At 57.8% G+C, this 27,631-nt stretch overlaps 11 protein-coding genes across 11 annotated transcripts; 5 read left to right on the top strand and 6 right to left on the bottom strand.

The window, feature by feature from the left end:
- Positions 1-57: 57 nt before the first annotated feature.
- On the bottom strand, positions 58-3,753 carry BROUX77_006177 (uncharacterized protein; the record flags this gene model as incomplete). The annotated part of the gene is made up of 1 exon (XM_073751133.1): positions 58-3,753. The coding sequence occupies one exon, from the start codon at positions 3,751-3,753 to the stop codon at positions 58-60; it is 3,696 nt and encodes a 1,231-aa protein (XP_073603246.1).
- A 1,370-nt stretch (positions 3,754-5,123) lies between these two features.
- Positions 5,124-5,824, top strand: BROUX77_006176 (uncharacterized protein; the record flags this gene model as incomplete). Its single annotated transcript, XM_073751132.1, has 2 exons — positions 5,124-5,404; positions 5,584-5,824. 2 exons carry the CDS (start codon positions 5,124-5,126, stop codon positions 5,822-5,824), a joined length of 522 nt encoding a protein of 173 aa, XP_073603245.1.
- Positions 5,825-6,928: 1,104 nt separating this feature from the next.
- BROUX77_006175 (uncharacterized protein) lies at positions 6,929-7,229 on the top strand (the record flags this gene model as incomplete). The annotated part of the gene is made up of 2 exons (XM_073751130.1): positions 6,929-6,987; positions 7,085-7,229. 2 exons carry the CDS (start codon positions 6,929-6,931, stop codon positions 7,227-7,229), a joined length of 204 nt encoding a protein of 67 aa, XP_073603244.1.
- A 647-nt stretch (positions 7,230-7,876) lies between these two features.
- BROUX77_006174 (uncharacterized protein) lies at positions 7,877-9,391 on the top strand (the record flags this gene model as incomplete). Its single annotated transcript, XM_073751129.1, has 5 exons — positions 7,877-7,972; positions 8,059-8,133; positions 8,209-8,951; positions 9,020-9,152; positions 9,215-9,391. The coding sequence occupies 5 exons, from the start codon at positions 7,877-7,879 to the stop codon at positions 9,389-9,391; spliced, it is 1,224 nt and encodes a 407-aa protein (XP_073603243.1).
- Positions 9,392-9,789: 398 nt separating this feature from the next.
- BROUX77_006173 (uncharacterized protein) lies at positions 9,790-10,934 on the bottom strand (the record flags this gene model as incomplete). Its single annotated transcript, XM_073751128.1, has 2 exons — positions 9,790-9,836; positions 9,926-10,934. The coding sequence occupies 2 exons, from the start codon at positions 10,932-10,934 to the stop codon at positions 9,790-9,792; spliced, it is 1,056 nt and encodes a 351-aa protein (XP_073603242.1).
- Positions 10,935-11,586: 652 nt separating this feature from the next.
- BROUX77_006172 (uncharacterized protein) lies at positions 11,587-12,684 on the bottom strand (the record flags this gene model as incomplete). Its single annotated transcript, XM_073751127.1, has 1 exon — positions 11,587-12,684. The coding sequence occupies one exon, from the start codon at positions 12,682-12,684 to the stop codon at positions 11,587-11,589; it is 1,098 nt and encodes a 365-aa protein (XP_073603241.1).
- A 2,880-nt stretch (positions 12,685-15,564) lies between these two features.
- Positions 15,565-17,316, bottom strand: BROUX77_006171 (uncharacterized protein; the record flags this gene model as incomplete). Its single annotated transcript, XM_073751126.1, has 2 exons — positions 15,565-16,354; positions 16,424-17,316. 2 exons carry the CDS (start codon positions 17,314-17,316, stop codon positions 15,565-15,567), a joined length of 1,683 nt encoding a protein of 560 aa, XP_073603240.1.
- A 309-nt stretch (positions 17,317-17,625) lies between these two features.
- BROUX77_006170 (uncharacterized protein) lies at positions 17,626-18,211 on the top strand (the record flags this gene model as incomplete). Its single annotated transcript, XM_073751125.1, has 2 exons — positions 17,626-17,658; positions 17,747-18,211. The coding sequence occupies 2 exons, from the start codon at positions 17,626-17,628 to the stop codon at positions 18,209-18,211; spliced, it is 498 nt and encodes a 165-aa protein (XP_073603239.1).
- Positions 18,212-18,427: 216 nt separating this feature from the next.
- On the bottom strand, positions 18,428-19,814 carry BROUX77_006169 (uncharacterized protein; the record flags this gene model as incomplete). The annotated part of the gene is made up of 2 exons (XM_073751124.1): positions 18,428-19,678; positions 19,755-19,814. 2 exons carry the CDS (start codon positions 19,812-19,814, stop codon positions 18,428-18,430), a joined length of 1,311 nt encoding a protein of 436 aa, XP_073603238.1.
- Positions 19,815-20,595: 781 nt separating this feature from the next.
- Positions 20,596-21,615, top strand: BROUX77_006168 (uncharacterized protein; the record flags this gene model as incomplete). Its single annotated transcript, XM_073751123.1, has 1 exon — positions 20,596-21,615. The coding sequence occupies one exon, from the start codon at positions 20,596-20,598 to the stop codon at positions 21,613-21,615; it is 1,020 nt and encodes a 339-aa protein (XP_073603237.1).
- A 483-nt stretch (positions 21,616-22,098) lies between these two features.
- BROUX77_006167 (uncharacterized protein) lies at positions 22,099-24,002 on the bottom strand (the record flags this gene model as incomplete). The annotated part of the gene is made up of 4 exons (XM_073751122.1): positions 22,099-22,199; positions 22,282-23,614; positions 23,693-23,772; positions 23,906-24,002. 4 exons carry the CDS (start codon positions 24,000-24,002, stop codon positions 22,099-22,101), a joined length of 1,611 nt encoding a protein of 536 aa, XP_073603236.1.
- Positions 24,003-27,631: the final 3,629 nt, after the last annotated feature.

Below are 27,631 nucleotides of genomic sequence, written 5' to 3'. Positions count from 1 at the left end.
AAGTCGTTTTTCTCAAACACAAGACGAGAGTCGTCATCATCAAGGTCTACCCTTCTCTTACATCCAAACCTGCTCGACCCCAACCCGGAGGCGGTTCAAGCTTTCTTCATAGCGACTCGGGCTGTGGTCCATCAGCATGCTCGGCCGGAAGCGCATTTCCTTGAATCGCGCCGGGACATCGCGCACATAGCGCAGGACGATGCGTTTGGCCGGCAGCCCCAGAAACCCCTGGACCGTCTGTTGACCCATGAAATTCCTCCTCATCACGCTCGTGCAGTCTACGACAAACACCTCGCCTGGCGGCAAGAGCTTGTCGCTCTGCATCGACGCCCGAAGCGTCTTTAGGAGAGAAATGGCCCACTGCGAACGGTCGCCGCTGGTCACCAAGGCCCCCTGCGTCTCACTGATACTTGTGGCTGGAGATCCATACCATCGCTGCAGGAATTCATTCTGCAATTGGTCGGTCACGTATTTGCTGAGCGCTGCACGGGCAGAGCTCCCCTCGCTCTTGAAGGCTGCTGAGAGCGCTTGGAAATCATGGAGCACACCCAAAGACAGATACGGAACAATGTCGTTGCCCTGCACTACCGACGTGATCAGCCCTCGAGTTGCTTTCTGCATCCTGCGACACATTGTGCTCGGCGCTCCGTAGGCATACACATGAATGGGCCGTCCGGCTGGGGGCCTCAAATGAGCATGTGCATCGCCTCGTTTAGTGATCGATGCCGTTACAAAGCCCAGGCTGTGGGGGTCCGGGTTGGGCTCCGCCAACATTACTCCCAGTAAAGCTGTCACTGATCCTCCCAGGGAATGGCCAGTGAGAACAAGGCCATACTCGGGGAATTCATCTAGAGTTGCCTTGAGAGTCGCCAAGACCTTACCATCTTCACCATACAGCAGGCGGCGTGCTGAAGCATGAATGCCCTTGTGCACCTGGAATTTCTGGCCGCGCCACTGCATCTCGTCGTACTCGCACGTTAGATCAGTAAGAACATCTTCAAATCCAAGCGTGCCTCTACAAGCCAGAACAACGGCTTTCGACTCATGATCCAACGCAATGTAATGCACCAAGGGTACGCCAGAGCCAGTACCAACATTTCCCTCCGAGTTTGAGCCTCCCTCAGCGTCTACAAAAGACGCGAGAATGACACTCTCGGGCGGGATATTTGTATGTTGGGCAAAAGCACGGACGTCACGATGTGTCTTGTGGGCCGCCGGCTCGAAACGCGGCCTCTCTTCGGTCGAGAGCCCAAGATAACGAAGAAAGTGAGAACCATACGAGGCTGAAGAGAACAGGATGTACCGGGTGATGTTGCGGAGAATATGAAACCGGGGGAATGTGGTATCAATCATGCCAGTTCGACGCAAAGATATGAGAGCCTCTGTGTTGTATGCACTGCGCTGATTATATGGGGACAACGAAGAAAATACTAGCGAAGATTCCGAGTCATTCGTAGCATCTAGGCTGTATACACTCGAGTTGAAAAGTTGCGGATGTCTGTGCATAGGACTGACGTTGCCTGCCATTGATGGACCATGGCGACTACCAAGAGATATGGACTTTTGATGGGCCCTGAGAGCCAGCGGTGAGCGTGACGGCGAGGGCGAGGGAGACAGGGAACGCATTGTGGAATAGGTTCTGTTGTGTGGTGAAATCCTGGTGATATTTTGTCGGGGGCGCACAGTCAGTGTCGCACTGTTGTCTCTAGGAGCAGGCGGGGCAGGACCATCCGGCAGAGATGACGACTGCCATGCGTTACTCCCACGCTCGGGAGACGCCGGGGGACTGGAGGATGAAGCAACATTTGCAGTAGCAGTTTCCGGAGCCGATCTCGCGTTTTCCTCGTTTTCCTTGTTGCCCAAAACTTGTTTTTGAGGTTGTTCATCGTCATTTTCATGCGGAGCAGAAGAACCCAAAGGCGCATCCTTGTTCAGAACCGGTATTTTTGACTGCTTCAGGCTCTTGTTGCTTGTTTTGCCGTGATGATGATGAGAATCCCGGCTCCAAAGAGAGGAAAGACCCGAGCCGGCGCCAATTTTTAGAGCATTCCTAAAGCTGTGACGCTTTTCGGGGAACTTCCACGTTGAGGGGGGTTTTTGCTTGTTGCTGCTGCTCGTAGTTGGCCGTGTGAACGGCTCTGGGCTTGTGCGTCTGATTTGCTGCTTGCTACGCTCTCTAAGAGAATCTTCAGAGCGGCGAGAAGGCCGGAGAAACGACTTTTGAGGAAAGGATTTGATGGAGGGCTTGGATGAGTGTTTGGGCTTTAGTTGTGGGGTCTGTGGGGGCTCTGGTTGATGGTGAGAAGTGCAAGATTCGATAGACCTGGTAATACTAATAGGAGAAGACGCAGAAAGTTGGGATTTGGTCGAGGCAAATGAAGATTCTTCTGTATCTAACTTGATTGGAGTCGAGCCAGGACTGGAATCAACGGGGCTAGCAATAGCTCGCGGTGGTGAGACTGTAACAGTGGATGCAGTATCGACAGCGCTTGACGGGCGACTAAGGACTTCCATTATAGGTCTCACCAAGGGCGGAGAGACGGGGACCGGCGATGGTGGTGTTTGTGGCAGAATTATAGGTTCGAACTCGTTCTCCATGCTTCCAAAATCAGTCACTGTCGTTTCTGCATCTAGTGCAGCGTTGTTGACATTTTCTGTGGTTGCGCTGTTGGTTTCATTTCGTTGAATGCGGTACACGACACGGTGCATATGAGATCCAGGGCCGGGCATAGACTGCTGGTGTACAATGACGGCACCGGGAGGGGGTGTCAGGTGCAGATTGGAGCCTGTATTCATGGGGACGTCAACCGTGATGGTCTTTGTGGTGACGGTATTTGTAGACACAAGCACCTTGGCATTTGCCGGTAGTTGGGCTGCAATCTGGTTGTGTAGGGCAGTTTCAGCATCTTCGACGTGACTCTGGGTGGCCATGGGAATATGGTCCATGGTGGTGATCAGCGAGGATGGCACATTGACGAGGCTTGGGTTCATGCCTCGCGATTGTCTCGAGCTATGGTCGTATTTGCCGCGGTGGGTTCCGTACAAGCTGATGTCGTGAACATCGTGGACGTCAATCCGCACACCGTCGTCGAGGACAACAACGTCCCAGATAATCTCGTCGACTCCGTTCTTGTGATCCTCTTCTTCGGTGAGGCGTTGGCAGGCATTTTGGAGGTATGCAAAAGCAGCCATGGATATCAACAGGTCCTTGACACCAACAGTCTCTCCCTGAATCCCAGTCGCGGGGTTTTGAAATTCCCGGCGGATGAGAGCAATGATGCCAGCCATGGCCCGGGAAGAGTCTGTTGAGCCGAAGAACTGGTTGAGCACGGTCAAGAAAACAAGGCTACTATGCGAGGTATTCTCGACCACGGTAGAAGACAGTCTAAAGCTTGCGGCGACGACAAACACCAAACAAGTCATTCCTCTGTACAGGGCATCCAGACTCGCCTCGACGACAGGCTCGACATGGCCCATGGACAATGGAAGGCCTGCTATTTGCTGGACATCCCGACCGGCAAAGTACATGGCGGTTTCGATGACAGACATGCCGACACCCAGGCTAGAGATGGTGGTAGTGCGGGCTACATCGATGCCCCAGGTGGTGACTTTTGAGCTGGCACGTATCAAACTGCCGGTGGTCTGGGTCATGGCAGACACGGCAAAGGCCAACGGGCCGGGGAGGAGGGTGGGGCCGTGGGGAACGGCACCCAAAGACGAGGCATCGGAGCGTTTTTCCACGGCCGAAGACATGCTGAGATTGAGGTAGCAAGTCAGGCGGCCTGCAGTCGGGGTGGAGGGTGTAGTAGGCCGGTGTTTGTGTACAAAAGGCCGAGGGGTTTCTGGCGAGAAGGAGGAAAAAGAAGAAAGGAAAAAACAAAAAACAAAAAAAAAGCCACGAGGTTGACAGTGGAGCCGCAGCAAGGGTAAGTTATCGTTTCGTTAGTTGGCGAAAAATCGAGAAGTCGGTGAGGCAAAGCCAGGAACGCAGAAAATGGATGTTGACGGGGAAAGAAGATGGGAGGAAAGCAAAGAAAGCCGCAATCTAGTCAAGGGATAACTAGATGCAAGGCGACATGAGGAAAGCCTCAAGCCGAGGCGGTTAAGGCAACCAAGATGGTCAGATTGTACAAGTAAGTATGCCCAAGGCCAAGGACTTGCTAGTGCTAGAGGAGAGGTCCACCCGGCCCAGCCATGCAAGCAGGACAGACGTGCATTGCGTGTATGCATGCATAGATGCATGTGCAATTTGAGACGGACAGGTTTATTGGACCAAGCGTGCAGGTCCTATGAGTGCGAGTGTGGGCGTGCCAGTGACGCCAGACTTGGACGACCTTGTGGTTCTGGGCGAGACGAGACATGCACGTCGACAAGACAGGGTCAGCGCGGGCGAGGCTGGGGACGCTCGCTCCGTGGTGGGTGAGCGGCGGAGGTGTTGGGCTGACATGTGACAATGGCGTTGGGATTAGGGTCCGTAACCCTTGAGACACCGGGACAAAGACATTCTTTGTGGCAGGCCAGCGTGCTTCGCGAGTGCGGATTGGGACTAGCAAAAGCGGGAGGGGAGCTGACTGAAAGGGTTGCTGATGAATTGCGTCGAGGGATGTGGCGCGGTCGAAGGCGAAAGCGAGGGTCGAGCCGTGGATTTTGAGGCTATGGATGCGAGATGAAAACGAGGAAGAAATTTTCATCTCGTGATTCCCCGAAAGAAAAGCCGCGTTGGGGGTTTCTGCCCTCGCAGTTGTCCCTGGGTTTAGGCGGAGGTTCTTTCCCTCTGGGCCCAGGGCCTTCTGGAGTTCCTTCCCTCTCCCGCGCCGCCCACGGCCAAAGCCGACGCCGTTTGCCGGGTGGGTCGCCAGCTCCCACGGCCGGTTCCTTCCTTCCCTTGCATCGCTCTCCAACCCTGGGCCCCGCTAGGGTTTGGACAGTGGTGGCTTGAACGAAGTGGTACGTACTTTGTTTTCTCTCCGTCGGGCTTCGTGTCTTTTATAACTTTGGCCTGGTCTCCTCTCTGCATCCTGCTCTCGCTTTTGTTTCGTGCTATCCGCTCGCCCACTCTCTTTTCATTGTCCCTCTTGCCTCTTCCCATCTCCTACCCCGCCGCCCCGGACCCGCCCGCCACCATGTCTTCCGCCGAGCTCTTCTCCCGCGATCTGATCTCCCCCGAGGTGGCCGCCCAGCTGCCCGAGGGCTACATTGCGCGTGCGCTGCGGCCGTCCGACTACGCGACCGGCTTCCTGGACTGCCTCCGCGTGCTGACCACGGTCGGCGACATTACCGAGGCGGCCTTTCACGAGCGCTTCGAGTGGATGACCAAGCAGGATGGCTACTATGTGCTGGCGATCGAGGACACGGCCACTGGCAAGATTGTCGGCACCGGCGCGCTGATTGTTGAGCGCAAGTTGTAAGTTGACGCGAGGAGGGCATGACCGGGGCCCTCTGGCTGCTTGCCGTTGGCCTCTGGCCGTTGGCACCGGGCCGGAGCATGTCTCCGTCCTCCGACCGGAACCCGGGCGAGGGCCTGGCCACGCCTGCCTATCTCTCAATTGGAGCCTCTGCTAACTCCTTCTCTCCTGTCGCCAGCATCCACAATCTCGGCCTTGTTGGCCACATTGAAGACATCGCGGTTGCCAAGGACCAGCAGGGCAAGAAGCTGGGCCTCCGCATTATCCAGGCTCTTGACTTTATTGCTGCCAAGGTTGGCTGCTACAAGAGCATTCTGGACTGCAGCGAGGCCAACGAGGGCTTCTACATCAAGTGTGGCTTCCGCAGAGCCGGTCTGGAGATGGCCCATTACTACGAGGACAAGACCAAGTCGCAGTAGGACGCGGCGGATGTTCGGGCACACCAGAGCTCCGCAGACAAGGGCGCAGTGGACTCGGCCTGTGCTCTGCTGCTGGTGACGCTATAACACGAGCAGTCCTCAGCACAGGCGGGCCCCGGTATTCAGCGCCGGACTTTGCCGTATATACCCTGGGCTACCACTAAGCGAAGAAGCGAGTCCTGAAAACAAAACACCCCAGCACATTCACCCTACGCAGATATAGTTTTGGCGTCCTCCTGAGCACATTCACCCGGCGCAGATATAGTTTTGGCAGTCCTGGCAGGGTTGGCCCCCCCCTCTCCCACCGGACACTGCCTGCAGAGACACAGTTCCGCAGCTGAAATCACAGCTTGGCACATATAAGACGACGGTTCCCTATGCAAGTAACTATCTAGACATAAACCCAGTAACTACAACCAATAACTAGCCTTTGAATTCTCCATCTGTCTTTCCCGCTGCCCTGAACGGGCGTCAATGCACGTCGATAAGACAGACACAAGCCTCTCGTTGCTTGTACATATATGGCCAGCTGAAGCCACAGAGATCGATCCCTTGAACCAGGCACGGGCCAACATGTCTCACCAAGTCCAGCTCGATAAGCCACCAGCATGTGCCGTCGGTGGCGTCCATGTTCTTGTAGATAACGACAGCCATGCATCCCTTGAAACGCAAGTGGGTGTTTCACGTCTCCGGGGAGGGGAGCGCCCACAGCACAAAGACTGCAGCCCACAGGAGCAACACAAGACAAATGGTGCGCACGGCTGCCATCAGCAAATATATTGGACCAGGGCGCGGCCAAGGTCAAACAAACGAGCCACGGCCAATTGCATGAGGCGCGGGGGCATCTTCCCGCCGGTGACTTGTTGGGTGTATATAAGAGCAAGAGGCCACGGCAGACGCGGCCTGACTTTGCTTCTGGGACTGCCTGTCCAGCTCCTGGAAGCTGTAAACCTGTGTTTGTGTATGTTCTGCCTCTGCTGCTTGCTTCCTCTCCCACTGTTCTCCACGCCGCTTGATATCCACTTTCAACTTCACTCCGCCGCGAGCCTGGACGCTCACGCAGGCCGCCGCCCAAAAGAAAGCACAACGCCCAGCACCCAGACCATGTTCGACGACCTCCACTCGACTTTTGCGCGTTTGCGCATTGCCTCGTTGCAGTCACAGTAAGTGTCTTCTCCATCGCCCCTCCTGCCCGGCTTACCGACCCAATCACACGCCCGGACGCCAGCTGACGCCTGTGACCTGACTCGTGCGCTGCAGCGTTCTGTCCAAGCCAGGCCGCCTGGTTCAGCCAAGGGCCAATCCCGTCCGCCGACAGAGACATCGAGTCATGCTCGTGCAGGGCGGCTCTCGGCTGCAGCAACCTGCCTTTGCTAAGCAGCGCATCATCCGCGTGGTGTCGTGAGGGGACGTCGCTGGCCGCTTGCGCTGTGCTGGCATTCGCCTTGGCCCGTTGTAGTTGTATGTCGTGGGGCCAGCGCCAGATCTCCTCTCCCCCATACGCAGAGGGTCTATCAATCACGTAAAGCGAGGGGGGCGGCCGCGGGTGGGCGGAGCTGGGCGGCGCTATTGCTGGTGTGAGTTGCATGATAGATAAGCCGTGATGATGATGATGGTCCAGCTGGAGGCTGTGCTCGATAGATGATTGTTGCAATGCAGATCCCATTGAGCCATCGGATTTCCGAGTCTCGTGTGCTCGCTGCCTCGGTCCTCGGGCGGAGGGTACAATGTGGCGCCGTGGTCTAGATCGTTCTCGCGGCTACATGCGGCCATGGGTGCGGGTTTGAGGGCACTGGGGGGGGGGGGGGGTGCTGTCTGTGTAAAGGCGGCCCAAGGCTTCTTCGTGTACTCAGGCCGAGTCTGTCCAAAGCCGGTCTGCGTCGTTGTGGCCAGCAGTCTTGCTCCCGTCTATAAAGATGGTCTCGTCCCTCCGGCTTGTCTCGACTCTGGATTTCCTCTCTCTTCAATATCACAAGTTTCCTCTGCTTGACTCTACCAAACAACACTTCTCTCGTCTTTACAAGTTGACTATACTCCAAATCCATTGCCACAATGAAGAACTGGTTGATGGGCAAAGAAGCCTTCGAGGCCACCATGCCTCACCATGAGGGCATGAAGGCTCTCTGGGAGACCAAGTGGAAGGAAGTGGTAAGTCGGCCAATTGCTTGCGCTCCTTCTATTCCATGTGATGGCTTTCCATAGCTTTGCTAACCTGACACAACCTTCTCCTGCAGTGCCTTAAAGCGGTTTACCCCTTCCACGAAGGCAAATACGAAGACTTTGAGCCGGTCTTCCAGTACTTGATTGATGCAAGTCCCCCCCCCCTCCCCCCTCAGCCACCAAGCCAGCGCCAACACGTGCCAGTCTAACCAAAAAGCCCGCAGAACAACATCAACGACGGCTACTCGCCCGAGTACACGCGCGCCTTTCTCCCCGGCGCAGAGCGCCTCGAGCGCGAAGCCGACGCCCTGCGCGCCACGGACCCCGAGGCTGCCAGCAACCTGTACCTGCGCGCGTGCGCCATGCTGCGCATCGCGCGCATGCCGCACCTGACGAGCTTCCCGGAGCCCAGCTGCGAGCACAAGTTTGCCGTGTTCCAGAAGCAAAAGGCCGTGTACCTCAAGGCCAACGCGCTGTGGGACCGGCCGTTTGAGGACGTCAGGGTGCCGCATGTGCTGGCGGCCGCCAACGACCGCAAGGAGATCCCCGTGTACGTGCGCACGCCGGCCGCCGCGGACACGCAGCCCGTGCCCACCGTCATCCTGATGATGGGCCTCGACCTGTACCGGCCCGACAACACGGGCCGCAGCAACAAGATGCTGGAGCGTGGCTGGGCCGTGATTGTGGCCGAGACGCCGGGCACGGGCGAGTGCCCGGCCGACGTCCAGGACCCGACCAGCCCCGACCGCCTGTGGACCAGTCTGCTCATGTGGATGGAAAAGGACGGCCGCTTCGACATGAGCCGGCTGGTGGTCTGGGGCGGCAGCGCCGGCGGATACTACGCCATCCGCATCGCCCACACGCACCGCGACCGCCTGCTGGGCTCAGTGGCCCACGGCGCCGGGTGCCACTACTTTTACGACCCGGAGTGGGCGGAGCGCGCCGACGGTCACGAATTCCCCTTCCCGTAAGTGGCGGAACGCACATGCTGACGTGCATTTGATGTGCTGTGTGGCTGACTAACTGGCTGCTTAGGCTGGCTCCGGCCATGGTGCGCAAGCATGGCTTCAAGGATGTCGACGAGTACAAGGCAAACGTCCAGAAAAAGTACTCGCTTCTCGAGCACGGCATCCTCCACCAGGAGTCGACGCGTCTGTTGCTTGTCAATGTGAGTATCTGCCTTTGAGTATATTGTAAGCGCGGATTCTAACGTACGTCTCGCGGCCCCAGGGCACCATGGACGGCCTCGTGCCCATCGAGGACGCCACAATGCTGTTCGAGTATGGCTCGCCCAAGGAAGCCCGGCTCATCCCCGGCCGCGTCCACATGGGCTACCCGGAGGCCAACAAGTACATCTTCCCGTGGATCGAGCAGGTTATTCAGAGCGAGACGCTGCAGGTGGCTTAGAAGTGTATGATGAGATTGAGATTATGGGACAAAGGTCTAGGGTTGGGAATCTATAAGGCGAAACAACAACAACAACAACTCTTTCCAGAAGAGCACGTGTAACTAGATTAATCCTATGACTGCACACAGAGCCCAATAAGACAAGACGCGACGAAAGAAATAAGAACAGACAGGAAGATGACAATGACCAAGTGCCGTTAAAAGCCGCCCATGCAACACCAAGAGACAGAAAAAGAAGAGCAGAAGGCAACGGACTGAATGCAACAAAGCGCTATCGAAAGGACAAAGGGGACGGGGGGGATGAGGAAGAGATAGAGACAGGGCGAGGGCGATGGCGAGGGAGAGGTAGAGTGTGAGGTTTAGGGTTAGTGTACAGACAGAGAGGTGGTGTCAAAGCTTTAGCCAGCAATCAGCACCCAAAGCAGGAAGAAGATCATGAGGACGCCTGTAGAGGCTTGTTAGCGAGGGGTTCCATATGGGCCCGAAAATGTAGAGAGGCGTTCCACGCAGCAAAGAACGTGGCTTGCAACTTACCAAACATCTTGGCCAGCAGCCAGCGGTTGCTCGACACACGTGTCCAGTACTTGATCAGCTCGCGCTGGGCGCCCTCGACATTGTCCACAATGTCCTCGGTGTTGGCATCGATGCGCTCAATCATGTTGCCCTGCTCCTGCACCATCTGCGCCAGCTGCCCAAAGATGCCGCCCAGCTCGCTGATGGTCTGCTCAATGTTGAGGATGGCGTCGGACCGCTGGTTCAGGTACGCGCTGCTGCCGGCCGACGCGCCCTCTTCCATGACGAGCAGCTGCTGGTCGCTGACCATGGGGTTGAGCGAGAGGGTGTCGGCGGCCTCGACGCCGAGACCGCGGCCGAGCGCGGGCACCGGCGACGCGCGGCTGGGCGTGGCGTACAGCGGCGACACGCCGGCGGCCGGCGCATGCGGCTGCTGCGGGTGCTGCTGCTGGTGGGTCGCGGCGGCGGACACGGAGCTGATAAAGTTCTCGGTGCGCGACTTGCTCGCGGCAATGTTCTTGGTGCGCGCCTCCAGCACGCCCTGGAAGTTGGCGCCGACGTCTGTCAGCCGCTGCTGCAGCAGGATGGCCACGTTGCGGTTGTGCTCGCCCTCCTGGTCGGCGGCGCCGGCGGCGCCGGCGCGCGGGTGCTGCGCCTTGCTGAGGGCCTGCAGGGCCGAGATGTCGCGGTTGAGGGCCGAGAGGTCCTGCTTGATGACAAACGTCAGCTCGTTGACCTCGACGGGCCGGTCGTCAAACAGCGTGCGGCGCTTGGCCAGCTGGGCCAGCTTCTCGAGCTTGGCCATGGTGCCGGCAATGCCGCGGCCGATGGTGGCGGCCTTGCGCGCAAAGTCCGTCTTTTGCTGCTGCGGGCTGGCGCCGGCCGAGGAGTCGGCGGCCGCGCGCTTCTGGGCGTCGGAGAGGAGCGACTGGCGTTGGGCGCCGGCTTTGCCGTGTGTCTGGCGGCGCTGGGCCTGGGCGAGCACCTGGCGGAACTCGCCGGTGCGGTCTTGAACCGAGGAGACGGCCATGGGTGCGGGCGGGCGGGGGAGGGGAGGTAGTCGGAGGCGTGCGGGAGTCGGGACCGGGCACAAGAGTCGTCGGGAGGTCGATTGCGCGCGAGAAGACAAGAGGAGAGCGTCGGAGAATCACAGACACGCGCGGGCGGGCGGACGTTTGGAAGTTGTTGTGGATTGTTTTTCGGCGGCCGGAAAAGACACGGGCCAGTCACGGGGTCACGGGGTCACGGGTTGTCGAGAAAGGAAGGAGCGAGAGGAAAAGAATAAAAGAAAAAAAGAAAGAAAAAAAAAAAAAGAAGCTAACAATAGGTTTAGGTCGGTGTTCAAAGGGGGAAGGAAAAGACACAAAGAGAGAGGCAATAACCCTTCCAATGCTCCATGGATGCCAATCTAAGCCAAGCTGGTTTACTGGGGGCCTCTGCGCCACATTTTCAAATTGTACTACGTGTTACGAGAGGCGTCGACGCCACAGGGAGACTTGGGGTGAAATGAAAGGGTCATAACGTCATTAAAATCTATACACACCGGACCGGCCTCTATTTCAACTCCTTCAATTTTCATCCGATGTGTCTTTACGCACATGTTTGTTCTCGGTCGCCTTCGCCACGGATGCTCCGAGGCTTGGCTCTCCTTGCCCCCGCCTCTTCTGACGACGCCGGGTTCCTCAAACCGCCGGCCCGGTCACGGCGCGCAGCTCGGCCTCGAGGTCAATCTCGACGTACGGGCCGAGCGCAAAGTCCATGGCGGCCTGCGTCGCGGCCGGCGTACGGATTGCCGTGGCAACCATGTAGTCGGAGCCGAGGCTGCGCAGCTCGAGACGGGCATCGTGCACGGGGATACCGTGCAGGCAAATGTCAAAGCCGTCCACGATGCCCTGGCCGGCGACGGGCGGGTGGAAGCTGCGGAACTCGAGCGCGCTGATCCACGGGGCCGTCAGGGCCTGGCCGTCCATCTTGACGTAGGCCTCGCGCAGGCACCACAGCGCGTAAAAGTAGCGCAGGCGGAAGGCGGCCTCGGCCTCGCCGGCGGGGGCGATGTAGGCGGGCGTGGGCAGGGTCTTGAGGTAGTGCAGCTCCCCGGGCGAAAAGATTTCCGTGTAGACGTCGACGTGGTCGTTCCAGGCGGCGGTGACGGCGGCGCGCGTCGGCTTGACCAGCGCGTCCATGTCGCGGTGGTGGCGCTCGCGCGTGCTGACCACATCGACGCCGACCTCGACGGCGCCGGCATGCGGATCGTGGCTGGTGGCGGCGGGGTAGCCGCAGACGGCAGCCAGCACTACCAGCCCGTCCTGGTGGCTCACGTTGAAGGCCACGGGCTCGGCGCCCGTGGTGGGACAGCGGAAGACGGGCTTCTTGTGATGGTCGGGTTGGGCTTGGGCATCGGCCCAGCAAACGTCGGCATAGCGCGAGATTAGCAGGCGCTTTAGTAGGCTGGACACCAGGCTTAGTTTGGCATCACGGACGAAGACGAAGCCGAGGGCCTTTTGTCGCTCCGAGTCAGACAGGAGCGAGAGGGGGTGTTTGGCCTGTGTGGGAGGAGTCAGAATGTCAGATGAAAACGTCACGTCTGCAGGCAGCGCAAAAGGCGGCGGGGCTGGGTCGGGGTTGGGATGAGATGAGCGACTCACAACATGGAGCAGATCGGTTGTGCGATCGGCGGAGGTCCAGAGTTTGCGTGTGTCAACGACCCACTGGACGACGGAAACCTTGCGGGTGGTCTTTGGGGCGCTGGAGGGCTGGCTGGCGGAGACGGGGACAGTCATGGTGTGCTCGAGAGAAAGGGAAGGGTGGGAATGAGATGAGGATGGGCTGGACACGAGACGAGAAGTGGGGGCGGGGGGGTCTGGCCGAATCAAGCGCCAAGGGCGGTGGCAGCGGCTTCTGGGCGAGCGCTGGTCAAACAGTTTCCAGACTGCGATCAAGTGAAGCGAGGATGAGGATGAGGATGAGGAAGCAGGATTTGGCTTTGTCAGCAGGAGCAAAGCAAGACAGGCGATGCAAACAGGAAGACGGAAGAAGAGAAGACAAGACTAGAGATACGAGACAGGCAGAGGACGAGTGGAAATACGACGAGGAGTAAGCAGACGGGGATGATGGGGGGAGCGGGTAAAGAAGAAAAGAAACGACGAGTCCCTCCATGGCGAGCCTCGCGCCGCTTAAATACTTTTCGCACTTCCACCGCGCACGCTCTGGGCCACGCGCCGACTGGCCGGCCACAGCCAGAGGCGGCGAAATGAAGCAGAGAGACAGTCCGCGCCGGTGGCGACGACGGCGGGGCCACAAATCGGACTGAGTGGGGCGGAGGCGGGGCGCGGGGGGCGGAAGTTGAGGTGACACAGGGCGCCGGAAATCGGGGCTAGGACTAGCGGGAAAAGAAAAAAAAAAGTGGGTGAGTCAGGCAGACAAAGCGCATTGATTGGCCACGTTGTGTAGCGTGCCTAAGACGCATACGGGGGCGCTAACCCTGGACGGGAAATGACCCTAAGCCGGGCCGCTATGACGCAAGCGGCGAGCTAACCCTGTGGTTGTAACCCTAATGTAGCCAAGGATGGAAGCAGGCCCCCCCTCCCCTTCTAGCTTCACTTGTCGCCGGGGCGTTTGATCTCTCCGTTTCTGGCGCATCATCGACAGACGAACAAACGGCCCCAGGCGGCTGCGGAGGTTCCGAGGTCGCGTGGCGGTTGTGAAGCCGCGATCAAACGAGGGTTGGCGGCAGCGACAGGGCAAGAAGAAAAAAAAAAGAAAAGAAAAAAAAAACACAGTCTCGTGTCCAATGCTCCCCGAATCTGCTGACACCCCACCACTGCCCACCACCCCATCGCCAACTATGCACACATCCAACTATTCCCACCACAAAGACGGCGAAATTCCCGCGCTGGAATCCGCGCCCATGCCACCCACGCGGCTAAACACCGGGCTGACCTCTCAGCAGTGGAACGGGGCGAGCCAAAACAACAAAAAGGCCCCAAAGGAATGGAATGCAGATGAGACGAGCATTCCGGCGCCGCAAACAGCCAGAGCCAGAGCCAGGCTTCGGGTGTTTTTGTTTTGTTTTGTTTGGCGATCTTGGTCTGTGTGGTGCCAGAGTCTCTGACACTGGATGTCAATTCTGCAATTCTGTCCTGTCGTCTCGTCTTGGTAGCTGCCCTCCACGCTCCTCCACGCCTGCCTTCTCTGCTGCCTTGTACCCCCCCAGAACGGCTCCACTCTCAACGCCCCCTCTCTCCCCTCTCTCTCTCCTCTCTCTCTCTCCCCCCTCTCTCTCCCCCCTCTCTCTCCCCCCTCTCTCTCCCCCCTCTCTCTCCCCCCTCTCTCTCCCCCAGAGAATCTCGCTCGTGCTATAAGAAGCCCACGGCCTCCCCGCCCTTTTGCTGCTCTCCCGGTTTCTGCTCTGCATCTGCTTTGCCTGCGCTTCAACTCTGCTTCCTAGCTGCCCAGCGGCGCTCGCACACGTGCTGCAGATATTCTCTCGTTTATATTATTCTTTTCTTACTTCTTTTTCTCTTTCTTCTGCCTCTATTCTGCGCGAATAGCGAACGGCTCTGGAAGCTCGTGAACTCTTTTTTCTTCTCTTGCTCGCTGACCCCCGCCCACCCGCTATTCTGCTTCTTTGGTGTATTCCGTCTTTCCTTTGGCTACACCACATCATCATTTTCCTTTTCTTATCCACCCATCCCGCTGATGTAGGCCGCCTCGCCGCCGCGGGCGTCCTTGATCCTCAGTACATACTTCTTGATTGTGCATAGAAGCCTCTTATATTTTATTATCTTTTTTCTTTACTTTAATTTCTATTTCACGAGCCTTTTTAGGCTCGTTAATTTTCTCTTTTGCAGAGATATTCTTACTTTTTTCTTTTTATTCTTTTTCTTCTTCAACTTTTTTTTACCCTCTTCTTGTGCCGCCCGCCTTTAGGGTGAAGAGAGCCTCATCCAGTTTCTGATAACCTTTCCACGTCCGGGGAAACCGTGTCGCTCTAGTTTTAAAACTTTCTTCTTCTTCTTTATTCTACACCTTTGGTGTTTTTTTCTTCTTCTCAACCTTTTGCCATTTGGCTTTTTTTTCTTCTTCTCTTCAACAGCCGTCTTGTACATCTTTCGTGCTCCCGACCGGCATTTTCACCACCTCCCTTCTTCAATCTTCATTTTTCTCTCCTTGCAGCCTCCCTTTTTTGGCTAAACCTTTTTATTCTTTACTCTTTTTTACTTTTTCAAAATTGCAATTTTCGCTTGCAATGCCGTCCATCTTAACGCCGACTGTTGGACACCCCGTTGAAGCATGGGGGAGTGTCTTCCCAGCCTCGTGCTTCTGGCCCTGCTTGTGCCAAAGTGCCCGGCCCTAGACACGTAAACCATGCGGAGGGCCCCTTGCTTATGAGACCTTGAACCTTTACGCGGTGCAAGGGACAAGGAGCGTTGCCGCGTGTTGCTGCCGGCTGGCTGGCTTGTTTTATATACATGCTGTGGCGCTCTGACAAATGTGAGGTCTCAATTCAATAATTAATACAAGCAATCTTTTTTTCTTTAAACTATGTTTCTTTTGTGTGTGTCTGTAGTGTTTAGTTTTGATTTCGTGAATGTCCCAGCTATAAATTTGCATCACTCTAGTTCCCGCGTCTCGTGCACGGTGCAACTCCTGTGACGTCATCAATTCGCCCGCTCCTTACGCACCACCTCTTGAACCCGGAGCACAACCACATCGCGACTCGCTCGAAAGCTCTTCAACCGCTCCTCACGGCGCCTCCGCCGCCTCTCCACGCGCGCCTTCTCCGCCTCGCTCACAACCGGCTTCCCCTCCGCATCGACCTCGGCGATAACCTCACGCGTGTCCAGGCTGCCGTCCTCGGTGTACCGCAGCATGAGCCCGATCTCGCCGCGCGCCAGGCCCGTGCCCCAGACGGCCGTCAGCACCGCCGGCACGAGGTACAGCAGCGCCGGCTGGCCGTGGCGGAAGACCAGCATGCAGCCCATGGCGGCCAGCAGGCCGGCGACGTAGCCGGCCATGGCCGCAGCAAAGTATGTCTTGGAGAAGCTTGCGCCGGCGAGGCTGACGGGCAGTGGCGCGGCGCCGGGGTGCGAGCTGCGCCCGGGGAGGCGGAGGGTCCAGAGCCAGTCGCCCCATTTGTTCGCTACGCTAATGTAGCGCGCCTTGGTGGCCATGATGCGCAGGTGTGTAGCGACGACGACGCCGGTCTGGGAGTCGCCTGGGGAAGCATCGCTCTTCAAAGCGGGCGGCGCTGTGGTCTTGAGCTCGACTGTGTCGTACTTGATTTTGTTGGCGTAGTGTCTCCAGAGGTCGAAGCGCAGAGCCATGGCAATCACGATTCCGGGCACCACGATGTCGCCTAGGCCGAGCATGCTGCTTTTGCGGCTTGCCGAGCTGGCCACGAGCTTGATGGGCGCATCCAGCTTTGTGGCGACTGTGACCATGAGAGGGCTTTTTGGATCAAACATGTTAGTAAGAGAACTGCAGACCGAGACGTAGACATAGAATCCGGACACTCACGTATAAAACACCATGACGATATCATACACAAACAAGCCCACCAGCACAAGCGAGCCCGTGACAAAGGTTGTCGGCGACAAGATGCTAAACGTCATTTGACACAAGCAGACCGCAATCGTATTCGCCAGCGCCGTCGCATTCGTAAAATGGTATCCCGCCACGACCGCCACCGCGAGCACCACCCCGGCCAGGTGTTGCAGCTGGAACGTCGCCTGCTCGCGCACCAAGACGCCGCGGCCCACGCGAATCTGCACGCGCCACTTTTGCAGCATCGCCGCGCGCACCGCCCAGAGACCGCGCGACAAGGCGCTCTCGCCGGACGCCGGGTCGCTGTCCACTACGCCCCATGGCAACGGGCCCAGCACGCCGCGCTTGACGGCCCCGTGCCCGCTGGCAGTCAGCAGTGCGTGGCCCCGCTGCGCCGGACAGACGGTGTACACGGCGCCGCTGAGCGTGCGCCAGGTCTGTGGGAACACGAGAGTCGTGGCGAGCTGCAGTGCCTGGGCCATGCTGCCCGCCACGGACACCAGCGACAGAATGCTAATGTACCCGCGCACAAGGCGGCTGAGCAGGTCGGGGTTGTCGAGGTACGTGATGAGGCAGTACATGCCGTACAGCACGAGGGCCGAGACAAGCGGGAGCAGGATGGCGTCGCTGGAGTCGAGGCCGGCTTGCAGGGCGGGGTCGTATTCGTCAGAGTCGGAGGCCGAGTCGGAGTCGGATGAGGACGACGCCGCCGCGGACGCTGTGCGGCGCCGGCGCTGGTTGGCCGGAGCGGCAGAGGGCGGCCGCGCAAGCGACGAGTGCGCGCCGATGAAGATGCAGAGCGAGGCGCCGCCCACCAGCTGGACGAGCAGGTCGGCGATTTCGGTGACGTCAGCGGGCGCAGGCATGGCGGCGAGAGAATGACGAAACGAGGGGGAGGGAGCCTGCCAGAACGTGAAGAAAGAGAAATGCCGAGCTTGTGGCAGCTGGCTTTGCGGGGGAATTTGTGGAGTATAAAATGCCGGGCCAGCAAGACCGGGCTGGGGCGAGATGGCGATAGGCATGGCCCGCTGTATAGTTGCACTTTAGACATTCTGGGCGTCTCCACAACTGACATCTCTTGCGTCGTTCCAGCCTCGCTTCCAGCTGCCAGCGAGCATCACCACATCAGAACACCCACAGCCACGCCAGACTCTCAGTCTCTCTCTCAGCCCAGCATGACGTCAACCGTGACGCTCGATACCTCGATGGTGCGCCCCCCTCCATGCCCCCCGCTCCGGCGCCGCTCCGGCCCCCGTCTCGGCCCCGGCTAACACACTCTCTCCCGCGCTCCTCCAGGGCGCCATCGTCATCGAGCTCTACTCCGCCCACGCGCCCAAGACATGCGAGAACTTCCGCACGCTGGCGCAGCGCGGCTACTACGACGGCGTGGTGGTGCACCGCATCATCGCCGACTTCATGGTGCAGACGGGCGACCCGACGGGCACGGGGCGCGGCGGCGTCAGCATGTGGGGCGGCACGTTTGCCGACGAGCTTGCGCCGGCGCTCAAGCACACGGGCGCCGGCGTCGTCAGCATGGCCAATGCCGGGCCCGACTCCAACGGCTCGCAGTTCTTCATCACGCTGGCCCCGACGCCGTGGCTGGACGGCAAGCATACCATCTTTGGCCGCGTGCGCAGCGGCTTGGCCGTCGTGCGCCGCATGGGCTTGGTCAAGACGGGCGCCGACGACCGGCCGGTCGAAGAGGTCAAGATCATCCGCGCGCGTGTGGGGAGCCAGGACGGAGATGAGAAGGAGTACTAGAGCCGACATGGTGGAGAGGAGAGAGACTGGGGAAATACACTCTTGATTTAGCGGCGCTCCAGCACCGGTACTATACCATGCCAGACCTATAATATACACAATCATCAAAAACCCCCAAACGCCTGAACCTACAATCCAAGAACAAAAAACAAAGCATGTAGCCAACGCCGTAAAAGACTGCCCTCCCTCTAAACCGAAAACCCCACCTGTCCAGGCTCACCGCGCCGGCGACGATGCCAGGCCCGCCTTGTCCATCACGCGCGCCTTCTTGCCCCCCGTGCCGGCGCCGCCAGCGGCCGGCGGGGCCGGCGGCTTGACTTTTGTCATTTTCTTGAGCGGCGACGGCGCCGCCTTGGTCTTTTGCTTCTTGATGCTCATGGCTGTCGACGCCTTGGACGGCGACAGCGCCTTGGGCGGCATGATGGGGCTCTCCGAGACGGTGCGGCGCGGCTTCTCGTCGCGGTCTTTGTCCTTTTTGCTGGTGCCGTTGCCGTTGCCGGCGGCCGCGGCCGCGGCAGCAGCGGCGGAGAGAGACGTCGACGTTGACCCAGCGCCTGTGGTCGGGATGGGCACTGGCGTCATGGACTTGGCTTTGATCTTGATCTTGGGTGCCGGCACAGCCGTCACCTTCATCTTCTTCTTCTTGGGCCCCGCGTCAGGCACCGTGTCCGAGTCGGCGTGGGTGTCCGAGTCCTTGTCCGCCGCCGTGTTCATCTCAGCCAAGTCGCGCTTGCGCGTGGCTTCGGTAGCCGCCGCGCCGGCCGCGGCACCCGCAGCAGTCGCGGGCGGCGGCACGGGCGTGCCCCGGCGGCTCAGCGGCGGCGTCGGCTCGTGCTGGCTGTTGGCGCCGCTGGCGGTGGCGCTGCTGATTTTCTGGGCGGCAGCGCGGCCGGCCACGCGGCCGCTGTTGCCGATGCATGAGCCCATGTGGTTGTTGAGGCGCGTGACGAGGATGCAGCGCTTGCACTTGCTGCACGTGGCCGACGGATACGACAGCAGGTTGGCCGGCTTCTGGTCGGCGGGGATGTCGATGCGCTTCTCCATGTCCTTCTTCTTCTTGCCGCGGCCCGGGCCCAGCGGCACCCACGTCTGGCCGTAGATGTCGTGGTTGGGCTTGTCGATGAACGGCATGCGCTTGCAGTAGATGACGCTGGGGTCCGGCTTCTGCGCGCCCTTGCCGTCGACCGGGTGGTGCAGCCGGGGCAGGTGGCACTTGGGGCAGACGACGTCGCGGATGGTCTTGAGCGGGTTGCTCTTAAGCGTCACGCGGCCCTCTTCGTAGACGGCGGCGTCGGTCTCGGCGCGGACTTCGGGGTGCATCTCGAGCGAGCCGTCGGTGGCGTCGGCGGCCTGTTTCTCGACGCGGATGGCGGCGGTCACGGCGCGTGCCATTTTCTCGTCGCGGTGCGTCTTCATGACGAGGTCGTGCAGGATGTTGTAGAGCGCGTCATCGAGGATCTCGGTGGCCTGCGGCGAGGCGCATCTGGAGTCAGCAGTGGTCCCGGGGCAGACGGCCGGGCCAGGCCGGGCAGGGCGGACTTACGAGGACATCGAGGTCCGGCGCGTTCTCTGCGGCATGCAGAATTGCCGCGTGGCCGGGCATTGTGGCTGAGGCGTGGAGAGCAGACGACGGCAGAGTGCGAGATGGGCAGCGGCGGCTGCGATTGAGGCAAATTTGGTGAAGGTAAAAAGACAGACGATCGATGCGGCGATGATGCGAAGGGGCAAAACGGTCAGATGCTGGAGATTTGATTCGCGGCAGCGGCTGACTAAGACAGCACAGGCAAGAAAAAATAAACTACAACAAAAAAAAGGCAGCACACGGGAAAATTCACACAGTAAACAAAAGATGCCGGAGCTGGGCTTAGCTGAAATTGCGCCCTCCGAGGCGGCAGATTCGTCGGATCTCGGCCGAGGTGCTTGTCGCCGGCTTTCTGGTGTTCTGGGCGTTGCAGAAGGTGAAGCTCGAAATCGCGAAGTAGGGCCTGTGAAGCTGCGTTTTCAGGGCTTCATTTTGTCTGGGGCAGAGAGACGGAAGTACCCAAGTACCTTGTGTCCAGGCCTGCTGTGTTCTGCCGGCCCAATCCTGCTGCTGGCCTCACCGCCGCGCTCACCGCCTGCTCAGCATCAATGGACTACGTGCTATATGCATCCGTGCGACCACGTCTCCCGGGGCTACTCCCACTATTCTGCGCTATCTAGACCGCCTAAGAACCGCCGCCCACCCCCTGAAACAAACCAACCATTCACGCTACCGCATCTCCAGCACCCACTGCAGAGCAAACCACCTGGCTGCGCGTCCTCGAAACAAACAACACAAAGCACCCCGTCCCCCGTCCCCCGTCCTCCCCTCCAAGCATTGCTACTACCTCCGCCCCCAAACAATGTCGCAGACCAGCATCACCTCGTGGCTCAAAGCCGCCGTCTCGCCCACCTCCACAGCCGCCCCCGCCGCGCCACGACCACCCGCCTGCTCCCCGCCGCCTCCGGCCCCCCCGCCGCCCGCACCCAGCACCTACGCCGCGCCCCCGTCCACAACAACAGCCGCCGCTGCCGCCGCCACCGCGCCCGTCCAGATCCACCCCAACGCCGTGCTCCGCCCCATCACGCCCGCCGACATCCCCGCCGTGCGCCGCGTGCTCTCGCTGATGCTCGCCGTGCACTACGGCGACGCCTTCTACAAGCCGCTGGCCGCCGGCCCCGCCGGCCCCGCGCGCCACTCGCGCCTAATCACCTGGTCCGACCCCGCAACGCCCGCCCGCCAGCCCGCCGTCGTCGGCGTCCTCGTGTGCCGCGTCGAGCCCCGCCCCGCCGCCCCCGCGCTCTACCTCCAGGCCCTGTGCCTGCTCTCGCCGTACCATGGGCTGGGTCTGATGAGCGCCGCGCTGGACGCGGCCGTGCGCGCTGCCGCGCTGCACGACGCGGTGCGCGTCGTCGATGCGCACGTGTGGACCGCCAGCCACGACGCCCTGGCCTGGTATGCGCGCCGCGGCTTCGCCCGCTCCCCGGCCCCCGTCGACGGATATTATCTCAAGCTGGAGCCGGCGACGGCCTGGATCGTCAGCCGCCCGGTGGAGCCGGAGACGGGCGCCGACGAGGCTTCGCGCCCGGTTAGTGTTGTTGCAGCTGCTGCCCAGCTGACGCCGTTTCCGTCCTCGGCTGCATCTTCATCGGCTACTTCGCTCTCATCAGTCCCCCCGCCCCCGCCCCCGCCGCCAAAGTCGCTCCAGGCCCCTCCTCCGGGCCCCCCACGTGGCCAGTCGTTCCAAAACACCGCGCCCGCAACTTCGTGGAATGATTTGCCCGATGACATGGCCGCCAGCTCGCGCAGCGGCCCCCAGACCAAACCGGCGACTGGAGGCCGCAAGAAACGCGATCGGTCATATCCCGTCCCAACCTATTAGCAGCGTCAGAAAGAAGTTAGAGCCAACTACTAGCCATTGCGTAGAAGGACGAGACGATTAAACCTATACACTAGAGCACTCACTCACAGATACAAATCCTTAGACCACATTAATAAAGCGATCCCAACATGACTATTCAACTCCTCCCACAAAAGAAACTAACAACAGCCTGTAGATAACAACCACTTATGCATAGCTACTTATATAAGAAATTCCAGATCAGTAATAAGATGAAAAAAAAAAATGAAGAAAGAACAAAAGAACCATCGCTGTTGACTTGTTACAAGCAGAAACAAAAAAAAAAAAGAATTTCCCCAAAAATCAGAAATAGTACAAGCAAGACGACAAAGGAAAAGAAAAATCGCAAAGAAAACGCCGTTTTCATGTCGTCTCACGCAATGAACCGAGTACCGGATGACACGAAGCCATGCCTACATGTAGCTTCCCTTTGTTGTATAGTTACAGCTCGCAAGAGAAACCACCTCATCTTCTCCAGAACTTGGATAGGTAGTAGCCGCCCAGTGCTACCACGCCCAACACGCTAGCAGCAGTGATGATCTGGTTGGAACGGTAGTCGTTGGTCACTATGCAAAAGAAACAAGAAGAAAAAGTTAGTAAAGGTACAGTTCACAGGTGTGTGTAGTCAAGGCACTCAGAGAAACTCACGTCTAATAGCCGGCGCCGCCAGGCTGTTTCTCCGGTTGGCCTTGGCCGCAACCAGCGCAATTAGCGCCGCTCCAACACCAGAACCGTCCTTGGCAATGCCAATGCGAATCTTCTCGGCACCCTTGGGGCCAATGCTGTCAATGCCGCGAAGCGCCTCAAAGATCATGTCGCGGAAGAACGGGTAGTGCTCAACCAGACTGCCGTCGACACCAATGTCGATAATCTCCTCGCTGGGGTCATCCAGCTTGCCCGACTTGATGGCAATGGCCGCAATGGCGACCGCTGAAAGGCGTGCCGCACGGCGGCCCACAGCATGAGCAATCGCTTTGAACACATGTGCGTCCTCGAGAGACGGTGTGTACACCTCCAGGTTACCCTCGAGGGACTGGCGCAGAGTCGACAGCTCAGGCGTGTTGTCAGCCGCCGCCACACTCATGATAGAACTGTCCACGCCCCACTGCGTGAAGAAGCCTGACTGAGCGCCAATCGAAGTAGTCGACTTCCAGTCGTTGGAGCTGCTGTTGGTGTCTTTGAAGAAGTGCACTTCGGGGTCCTTGAGCAGGTCAACCACGGCCAGACGCACAATCTCTCCCAAGAACATACCCGAGACTCTCTTTTCAAACAGCTGCATTCCGGGGTTAACCGACATCTGGTCCAGACTTTGATCCCACGGCGTGTTGGGAAGCACATTCAGCTGGTTGTCAAAGGAGCCCCATTCAGTGTTGACTACCATCTCGCCCGTGGCCTTGCTGTACTCGCCAGCAATAGGCTTCTTGATGTTGGAGAGCTTCTCAAGGTAAGCGCCGTTGGTGCCAGTGCCAAAGATACCACCAAGAATGCACTTGGCCTTGCCGACTGAAGTGTAAGCGCGAGCCATAAGCGTGCCAACAGTGTCGTTGACCAAGGCAGCGACATTGACCGGAAGGTCAAGACGGTCAATCTCGGTTTGCAACAGGGCGCATACATCCTTGCCAATGGCATCAGGAATGTCAAAGCCCTTGGTCCAGCGGATGAGCTTGCCGCTGTTGACGCTAAGCTGCTGTACGGGGAAGGAGAAGGTGAAACCAAGCTGGAAAACCTTTTGCTCCGAGTCACCAAAGAAGCCACGGCGAGTCCGGTCCTTGCTTGTGAAGTGGTCGGCGTGGTGCTCCTTGAGGAAGATGTCGATCTGTTTCGCCAGGAAGGAGAAAAGCTCGCGGGCGGTTTTGGCGACCATGAGCTCCTTGGGGATCGCGACCTTGTTGAAGTTTAGGTTGAAAGTGCTGTCACCATTGAGCTGGATGGAGCAGACGCGGAAGTTGGTACCGCCGAGGTCAACGGCGAGGTAGAGACCCTAAATATCAAAAGCAAGGTATTGTTAACTTTTGTACCTTTTACTCTGTCGTGTGGGGGAATGTGGTAATATACAAACCTTTTCAGAGCCATTGGGAATGCCAGTTACGTAGGTCGGGATCTGAGCAAGACTGGTGTTGTCGGAGGCGAGACCATCCTCTATGGTGGGGAGAGAATATTTTTATTAGCCACTGTTTTATGTAAGGGTTGGAGGGGGAGGTGACTGAAGCAGGAAGTGGGAGAGTTGTGTTATTTGGGAAAAATTTGAAGAAAAGAAAAAAAAAAAACTCACCCATCTGCTGCAGGAACTCCAGGACCGACTTGTTCAGACTTTCGTCCGAAACCTCAAACTGGTCCACAATCTTGGTGGTGGCGGCTTCCAGAGACATGGTGTGCAATCTTGTTGAAGTAGGAGGATAGATGGGGAAATAATGAGCTGCTGCTGCTGCTGCGTGAAGATTGCTATTCCGACAAACGGGAGAAGACACAGACTGGTCGTTCGGGGTGTGGTAGAAATTATAAGGAGAAGAGGAAGAAAATAAAAGTGCCAGGGGCCTGAAGAGGGGCAGACAGGCTAATATATGAGCGGAGAAGACGTCGGATGCTAGATGGAGCTTGGCGTGCAAGTTGACGACGGCCGAGACAAGAACCTGAAGGTAGGGCGGAGCAAGCAGATGTGGAGCGCGAGCTGTTAGTAAGAAATTTGGCGGAGAAAAGGCCAAATAAGAGGGAGAGCAAAGCAGAGAGAAAGATGGGAAAGAGCAATAGTATAAAAGAAAAAGTCAAGATGCTGAGTATTGCTAGGAAAGAGTCTGCGCTACACGTGATACTGACAATGTAGACGAGCAAACAACAAGAATGACAGAAGCAACAGAGGACAAGAGGGATAGGATAACACGCAGGAATAAGAAGGGAGGAAAGAATGATGGAAAAGACAGAATGACGAGACTCGTGGCAATATATGTATGTGTGGATTCGGAGTAGCTTACTTGTAGCTTGTCCTTAGCTTCAACTTTGAAGACTGATTGATGGGAAAGCTGATTTCTACTGATGACAAGCCCGGCGCCAGGGAAAGTGTGCGTGTGTGTGTAGTTGTAGAATAAAATAGAAGAATAATAATAGACGAGCAATATAACCGCCGAGCCAACGCCTGAGTAGGAGTCGGACGACACGCACACCCAAACTCGGTGGGTGTATAACGAGAATAGTCGACGACGGCTCCGAGATGGGAAAACAAGAGGAGGGGGTGAGGGGATATGGCCAGGGGAGGGGTGAGGGGATATGGCCAGGGGAGGGGTGTGGTGGAAATATTGTTCTGCTTCTGGTGGTGCTTCTGCTTCTGGTGGTGCTTCTGCTTCTGCTTCTCTTGCAGAAAACAAGCCCTATAACTACAGGGGCTTAGTGTGGTCGGTCGGGAGAGACGGTTGGAGGAGCTGGAAGCTAAGCTGACAGTCAACCAGCGCTCTATGAGCACACGACCGAGCCAGAGTATATCTAACTAGTGCGCCAAAGAGACAGAGAGGCAGATGCAGAAACCGAAGCTTTCATCCTGTTCGCCGACAGACCGACCAGCAGACAGACAGCCACAACAGAGCTAGACGCCAGCCAGCAGCAAACAGGGCCGATTGCAACAAAGCTTGACTGGAGAAAACAAGGATCCCAAGCCGGGGCTATTATGGGATCGGTGACACGGCCTGCCAAGGTGCAAGGCCAGGGCCAGGTCAGCGACAAGAACAAGCAAGACCCGTGGGCAGGACCCTTGGTGAGCCGTGCAGCACTGGAGAAATGGGGATGTGGAGATTCAGGTTTGTCCGGCAAGCCCATTATGATGATGGGAGGAGGTACCCAGACACCCGGAGACCCAGACACATACTTGGATACTTGGATGCTTGTATAGTTACTTGTAGCAAGTTGTAGCGGAAGTGTCAATTTCGGGATGGGGGATACTTGCAATACCCAGTCAATGCAGCGCGGCTTTTTTTTCTTCTGCTGTAGTGTGGGTTGTGTGTCTGCCCCGGCCATGGTCATTCTGGGGGAATGAGCAGGAAGGGCACTGTCAAGGCGGCGGCATGAGCGTTTCTTCCTCTGTTATGGAGCATGGCAGACAACAAGAGCGGCATATATATCAGCCAGAGCCCAAGGCCGCCCGAAAACGAGGGGGAGATGGGAGGAGGCGAGCAAGCGAGGAAGCCAAATGCGGGAGCGAAAATCTGGAGGACGGCCGGTCGGTGGAGGCGGCAGCAGCGATGGCGGCCAAGGCGAAGACAGAGCGAGCAGATGACAAAATTGGCGTCATTGTTGTTTATGCGGGGAAACAAGCACGCAGATGGCCAGCGAGAGCGAACAATGAGGACAAGGGGGGGCGCAAAAATAGCAGCTAAGCGTGAACGTGGTCGCATTCTGCCTGCGAGTGGGTTTGTGTGTATTTTTGTAGCTGTAGCATCTGCGTGGATGGCTCGCATTCCTGAGGCAGCAGATTTTGGGTGGCAGAATCCATCGATGGCAATAGTTGGTGATAGTTGGTGATGGAGGAGGAGACAAACTTTGGTGTTGGAAAAAGTGAATGAAAATTTTTCTTTGGCAGAATTATAATGGATGCCTTGGTGCCTCAGTCTACGACTTTTCTCTATACCGCAGTTACGTGTTTCTCGTGCAAGTTGCATATATCACTGGCAGCAAGAAGACTGAGGCAGTTGCTCTACCAAGAAACGCAGCTACTTGGCGGTTTCTATCAGACTGTCCCAGTGACAACTTTTTTCTGGGGCTCACTCTAGACCAGCCGGGCAACTTCCCACAATCAAGAGGGCAAGTACATTCTTCCATTCTTGCATGCTTCCATTCTTGTCTCGCGGCTTCCCAACTTGGTTTCGGGCTAATTGAAAAAAAGATGGAGCCGGGCCGCGGGCAATCCTGAGATGGATTTAATCTTGGGGGAGACGAGAGCTTGATATCTGCACATTATTTCTGGAGAAAGGAGAGGGAGGAATTGGGTGGGCCACATGCGAAGGGAAGAATGAGGGGCGGAGAGAAATGGGCAAAAAAAGAAGGAAAAAATACCAAGAAACCAACTTACCACACTCAATATACCCAGCCCAAGCAGAACCGAGAAGCCGCCGTAGGCCTTCCAGCCATATTTGAGGCCGGCTCTCGATGATGAGATCGAGGACGAGGTCGAGGTCGAGGTCGAGGTCAAGGTTGAATCCACGCCCGAGTCCCTCGCCTTCCGCCCATTGCAGACATGGCTCTGCTGCGGCACTTTTCCAGGGGCCATTTGCGGCAATGGAACGAGAAAGAAGAGAGCCCGAGGCTGAGATAAGGTGACTTGTGGCGTGTTTGTTTGTTCGGCCGCGCTGTTGCTCGGGGAGAGAAAAGAACGCAGAGCCTGGCCGGTGTCCAGTATTCCCGTCACTTTGATCCATGATGTGATGGCTGTTGTCGTCTCATGACTGATCCAGCCTCCTTGAGGCTGGCGATGTGTCAACCCTAGCGGTGTCTGTGTAACCCTACACACCATCGTCCTCGGAAAACGTCATCGTTACCATCACGATGTGGTCACGTTGCCATTCCTTCTCCACACTCCTGCCCTGGACTTGCCTGCATGTATTTCATGCCGCTTTTCTATTCGACCTCAATGCATTTGCCGTTTTATCCTGTGCTATTTGTCGTTTTGGCATTGCAAAAAAAGGCACCGAGTATCTCGCCGGGATATTGACACGGGCCCCACAAAAGACCAAGCGACAGGGATTCCGGGGTGGCATTTTAGCGGGACGCGTTTTTGTGGAGAAGCAAGGCCGGCCGGGCTTTTTTCTGTTTTTTTTTTTTTTTTTTTTTTTTCCGTTATGACGTTACCACGTGTAATGTTGGACACAAGTAACCAAAAGTAAAAAGAGACGTAGAACAAGACGAGCGATTGACGGCCGATCTTGCTGCTGCCAAAGGTCCCGGAATGGCACAACCGCAGGGACACTAGCTCTGTGGCCGCCTGCGGCTCTGCTACAAGTAAGCATAGTTACATGTG

Source organism: Berkeleyomyces rouxiae, assembly GCF_048999995.1.
Source record: "Berkeleyomyces rouxiae strain 22BRR77 chromosome Unknown BrBRR77_ptg000008l, whole genome shotgun sequence".
In the NCBI taxonomy this organism is placed as follows: domain Eukaryota; kingdom Fungi; phylum Ascomycota; class Sordariomycetes; order Microascales; family Ceratocystidaceae; genus Berkeleyomyces; species Berkeleyomyces rouxiae.
The sequence above is the reverse complement of the archived record's forward strand: the minus strand, read 5'-3'. Positions and strand labels throughout refer to the sequence as shown.